Source organism: Carassius auratus, chromosome 3 (assembly GCF_003368295.1).
Source record: "Carassius auratus strain Wakin chromosome 3, ASM336829v1, whole genome shotgun sequence".
NCBI classification, from domain to species: Eukaryota; Metazoa; Chordata; class Actinopteri; order Cypriniformes; family Cyprinidae; genus Carassius; species Carassius auratus.
Window position 1 is genome coordinate 27,058,099 of NC_039245.1, and position 6,000 is coordinate 27,064,098.

At 39.1% G+C, this 6,000-nt stretch overlaps 1 protein-coding gene across 3 annotated transcripts in view; it reads right to left on the reverse strand.

Annotated features, from left to right (window-relative positions):
• LOC113053049 (ras-associating and dilute domain-containing protein-like) overlaps window positions 1-5,799 on the reverse strand; it is a 30,033-nt gene extending 24,234 nt beyond the window's left edge. Inside the window, exons 1-4 of one of the 3 annotated variants that reach the window (XM_026217696.1) lie at window positions 5,003-5,799; window positions 3,649-3,972; window positions 2,700-2,935; window positions 270-598 (exon numbers count right to left, since the gene is read on the reverse strand). In XM_026217696.1, the coding sequence (XP_026073481.1) occupies window positions 270-598; window positions 2,700-2,935; window positions 3,649-3,972; window positions 5,003-5,130 (1,017 nt within the window). In that variant the 5' untranslated portion in view covers window positions 5,131-5,799. The remainder of the gene's footprint in view (window positions 1-269; window positions 599-2,699; window positions 2,936-3,648; window positions 3,973-5,002) is intronic. The other 2 variants (XM_026217675.1, XM_026217685.1) reach the window with 2 other exon arrangements.
• Between the last annotated feature and the right edge of the window lie 201 nt (window positions 5,800-6,000).

Genomic DNA, 6,000 nt, shown 5'->3' on the forward strand with positions numbered 1-6,000 from the left:
GAAACACCATCAGTCACATCAATTCAACATGGCTAAACACACTGAGGGAGCGACCTGCACCAAATACAACTCTTACGTAGTCGTCATCTCATGAAGTGTACACCATCTAGTTGAATTTTTAACAAAAACACACTTTATATCTTAAAATGTAAAATCTTTTTAAAATAGCAACAAACTACTGAATATGTCTTCAAAAGCTCTCCTCAAAAAGCCACATGATCAGATAAATCACTGATGTACCTCCATAGTCAAAACAGCCAATGTCCTACCTGTCTGTGGTTGAATCCTTGCAGCAGAAGGAAATATGGGAAATCAAAGGGCAGGTGGATGGAGTACTGTGTGTTGTTGTCATCGCTGCTTTCCGTCTCCTCTTTCTCTGCGTTGAGGCAGTGATCTTCTTTATCAGTCTCTGCCTCAGGATCCTCCTGTAGAGGTGCATTATGGGTCTCACTGGCTTCTTTTCCCATGGTTGAGACGTCCATGTCACTTAAGCTCCTCCAGATTCCCAGAGCATCCAGCCCTTCATTCGTCCTATCCACAAACAGGGAGGTGACCCGCGAACGGGCGTGCTGCAGCTTTCGGGCTTGAGCATTGAGGCCTGTGGTGATACATTATTTTACATATTAAATGTTTATAGACAACATTTACTTAAAAGGGTCATATGATGCGATTTCATGTTTTCCTTTGTCTTTGGAGGGTTAAAAACTGTTTGTTACGCCCCCCCAAAACGCCTCACTTAAACAAGCCCCCACACGTCTACGTCACTGTGTGGGACAATTTGCATAACACCGCCCAAATGTATACGCAAAGAAAGAAGGTGTAACTTTTATTCTTGCTGTTGTATTTTTGCCGCCCCCGTGTCGTGGAGATACTGTGTTTCGTTGCAAAAGCCAAACTACTTTGTTTTTTCTTCCAAAAGAGGACACAACTAGAAATCAGTGGTTAAGTTGCAGAACAGTACAACCCAAATATTAAGAGTGCAGCGCATTTTACGGAGGAAAGTTTTCTGAACCTGTTGAGGGGTGTAACATTTCCGCCACACGATTGCGGAATTCGGCCAATCACAATGCTCTGGATTGCTGGCCAATCAGAGCACACCGTGCTTTACAGAATGTTTGCGTTTCAGAAAGGCGAGGCATAGAGGAGTAACATTAATGTACAGTATGTGGAAAATCATGTTTTTTAAACCACCTAAACACATTCCATTACACAAAATAATGTTGTTTTTAGCAACATCATATGACCCCTTTAAGAGGACGTTAGAGTATTCATTTCTCAGACTTTTTACTGCATGAGCAACAAAAAGCAGCATAAAGTCATAACTGCTTAAAATTATTAAATAAAATACAATTAATAGTATGCTTTCATATGTTCTTATAGGTATAGCTGTAAATCTGCCATATTTTGTTAAGATAATCTGCTATAGGAGAGTGACCTTACTTTTTCAGATAAGTAACACTAGCTACTCTGCTTTCCCTCTTATTGACTGACAGCTCTATTTTAACTCATATCTCACTTACACAAAAACAGATTCATATTCCTCAAAATCATTATTAACAGTGAAAAGCAAACTCAGAATATTATGGAAACCTGCAATAATTAAATATGTTAAATAGCACAAATATCCTTTATGCATTAAATCCCATTTTATTAACCAATGCTACTAAGCTTGAATGATCCAATTTAACCATAATAATAAGCAATTTTGGTGTGAAAGGGCTTTTGCATTTGCAAAAAATAGAACTTTTTTAGATTAAAAACAAACAAGCAAGCCCAGCCCAAATGAGAAAAAGTAACGCAAAAGTAACGCAATAAATTACTTTCCATAACAACTAAGTAACACAATTAGGGAGTAATGCAATATATTAATGCAGTACTTTTAAAAGTTACTTTCTCCACCACTGGTGACGTAACATAAACAGAACTGGACTGAAATGTTCTCAGAGCTCAGGTTCACACCCAGTGACTCTCTGGGCGTTATCAGCGGTGGAAGTGGGCGGTCTTCTACATTGTTCTGCCAGAACACAGCGATTGGGGCCGAGCTTCCCCAGTCACCGATTCTCAAAGGGAACCCTGTGGAACACCACAACACCATGCCAAAGAAAAAACACCCTCAAGAGTGCAGGAAACACGCTCAGAAGGAAAAACAAGCGGTCATTACGATGTTGGCGGCTGAAACGAGGTTGGAAAGCTCAGTGTGAGAGCTGATAGGACTCTCCCAATAACAGAGCAATTTCACTAAGCTTCTTGCTGACAGGCTTTTGTTGGGATAAGCCGTGAGGTACCTACCTCACACTGTTAAAACATTCCTTAATTGTGTCAACTGGAACATAGATCAAAGGTCAACCAGTCAAAACATCTCTAAAGACCGTTCACACCAAGAACGATAACTAAATTAGTGTCAACGCCAACACATGAAAACATTCGGTTTATAACAAGCACATCCAGATTTGTCTCCTGACACAAAAAGAGAGTTCAAATTCTTTAAAGGATTCTGAATGGCTGTCAATGTACAATGTACAATGTGATTCAAAAATATCATGTGGCTTTTTACCATTAACAGCTGTGGGTTGAACTTCCCAATTCTCACAGAATTAGAATGATTACTCAAACTTTATAGTTACTGCTATAGTTATCATCCTTGGTGTGAACAGGTCTTAAACGACTGGTACCATTCATACAATAATTCGCTGTAATACCTGCAGTGACGGTGTCTGTATTCTTGGCACTTAGCGCCTCCACGTTTTCTCTTTTCTGGATCTCGAAACGCCTGGAGAATCCCTCCTTGGGTTTCCAGAGCGACTGCAACATGAGGGGCTTCTCATGGTCACCGACAACCCGACAGCACTCCGTCTTCCATTCGTGGTCCGACCCAGTTCGGCCAATCACATCACAGAGCACATATGCACTGGAGTCTTCCTTTTCCAAGCAATACCTGTGAGGCAAGAGAACAGCTCCATTGACCTCACTGGCAAGACTAATAACGAGTATACAATAGAAGCGACCAGTGACTTGGCATATTAAATGCATTTCTGGTCTTAATAACTTAATAACTATTAACATAAAAAAAGCTTTTGTGTGCGAAATAGATTTGCAGGGCCAAAGTCATTGACCAAAACAATCAAGGCCCATTCCCATCAAGAACAATGAGTATAAAGTTATCTATAATGGCATCCACGCCAACAGATGATTATTAACTTTCTAAAGTCTGGTGTATTCTGATTGGCTGAAAATGTTTTTTGTTCATCAGATGAAAAAATAAAAAACTAAATTCATTCAAATTGTAAGGTTTCTCTGTGTCACTATCACTGTAGCTTTGTGTAGACTTCACCATTAGAACAGAATAAGAATGATTATTGAAACTTTGTTATTGTTCTTTGTTGTGACTGGCCCTTAGCACTTTGATGATGTGTTTTGACTGTGTTTTCTATGTGCACACAATGTGGATAAACTACAACAGGTAAACATGTCAGCAGTGTGACCAAAAGTCTCCCAATGACCTAAATGTATTTACGGTTTTTTAGCTAAAATGAAAACTTTCATTTCGGTTTTTGGAGTTCTGATCCCTAGTTGACCATCCCTAGTCCAATCATGGACGCACTCTCATCTGACCCTTCGATCTGAATCTGGCAAGAGCGCTTCCCTCACCTCTCCAGAGCCTCTTTGACCAGCTCTTTGGCACTGGACTGGCTGGTGGCCAGCACGCTCTTGTAGTTGGCTCCTTGGCAGATGTCGCTGCCAAATATCTTGAGGATCCCTGGGATAGTCCTGTGACAGGACAGCTCTGCGGGGTCGTCCGCTGCTTGCGGGTCTAGGGTTCTGCTGTCCTGACCTGGCCTTCGGTTTCGCAGAACAGGGCTTCGATTGAACACCGTGGACAGCCTGTTGTTGTGTCGGCGTATCTTGCTCTTGGCCGGCTGCCGGACTCCAGTGCTCTCCACAGACTGAGCCGTGCTATCAGAGGTGCTGGACCTCAGAGACACAAGGTTGAGATGACTTTAAAAGCTTGCCACTGCTGTTCACATCTGCACACAGTCTGCTTTAGACACAACAGTGACAGAATGAGTGTAACAGTCTGCGGATCAAATACAAACCCGTCTCTGTCTGAGAAGAACAACTGTGATTGATTCACCTTGTATACTGGTTTGACTAATCTGTTCATATACTGTCAATAATTGAGTTTTAACGTGTCATTTTAAACTTGCATCTTTTTCTATAACTTAAGGTTGTTGTTTAGAAGCTAACTTGACTGTCAGATGTTTTTTTTTAAATGCTTGACTTTCAAAATATGTTAGGAATTTTATTTAATTAAAGCATCAATGAGAAGGTTTTTAACTCATCAGCTAATTCACGTATTTTCAAATAATTATAACACAGGTACAATTTAGACTTTCGCTTTTATCATTCCTGACAGACAAAGGAATAAAGACAAAACCATACAGAGATATTAATATGTATTAATACATTAAGTATAAACATACAATTAAGAGGAAAATCAGATGAAATATAATTTTAATTACAATTACACTCCGAGACATACTTTAATGTGACATTCAGTGTTTTTTTCATGTACCATGGACCAATGTGCTATTCTGATAATTGCAATTATATATCAGTGTTTTCATATAAATAATTTAATATTATGCTTTTACATAACCTATGCATGCTACTTATACTTGATGGCCAGGGTATGTGTAGCACTATTGGGGTTATTACTGAATGATGAAGAAGAAAAGTTAGTTGCCTTGGTCTACTCCCTTCAAACTTGCCAAGATGCAATTCTATTATCGGAGAAGTTAGAGAGGATTATTTTTTTTACACTATGGATTTCATTTTCATTATTTCATCAAATGACCTGAGGCAGTGCATTATAATTCAATTCTAACTGTCCGTCTGAGAAATGTTTTGCTTCTGTTTAAAATACAAAATGACTTGATTTGTTATTTCGCTATCTGATGCGAGGAGTGATTAAATAGCATGCATACGTGTATGAATAACTCACTGTAGAGATCCATTGCTGGTCTTTCTGCTTAGCATTGCCAGGCGTCTTTTGGGCGAGCGGATCAATAACCCAACTGGAAAACCCAGAGCTTGTTTAGGGATGTGATTGCTTCTTTCCTCCGAGATCATTTTAACATGTTCAAGAATAGAATGTATTAGTGCAAATGTCAGGTTTTTAATAGCTATTTCCCAGTCTGCGCGCTCTGTGTGCTGTCAGAGTAACCACACATGTTGCGCGTGAAAGTGTCACTTCTAAACATCATCAGTCGTGCTGCCTATCATCTCAGTCCTTTGATCGCCTTCAAGAATATAAACCATTGCGACGTTTAAGAGAAGAACATTATCCACATCGCCATTAAGTAATGCCGATTTGTTATCCTGTCCGGTTTGAAGAAGACCTCTTTAATTAGACATGTCCGACGAATGATTAAGCCGACATAGAAATAACGAAATAGTCTGCTGAAAGCTTTTCGTTGAGTGTCCCGTCCCTGTGAGCGTGTGTTTGGGTCCCGTTTGAAAAGTTAAGCGCTCTAGCCGGAAGTCAAATCCTACTATGGCATATCTATAGCTCATGAATATTAAGTAGGATATGTGACTGGACGCACGAAGAGCAAACGTCAGCTTGAACTAATTAATATTCATGAGCGCAAACTTCGCCACAGAAGTAACAAAACAGGCGCGTTTTTCCTCTAACCCCAACATAGACGTGAAAGTGCACTTTTTAAACTTAAATTGTTATAATTCATGAACGCTTTTGAATGCAGACCTAAGGTTAACAATCTGCAGATTATTGCAAAAGTATTTAGATTTACTGTAAAGAAAATGTTTGCCTAATGTATTTCTTTATTTTTTTATTTCATATAAAATAAATATTCTACAAAATGTTTTTTAATTCCAAAATTGGTATAAAATTAAAGCCATATGTCTAAATAAGTTGTGCTCCAAATTTGAAGTTGATATAAAAAAAGCATTTTTCAGTCACAAATGTTTACATTTATC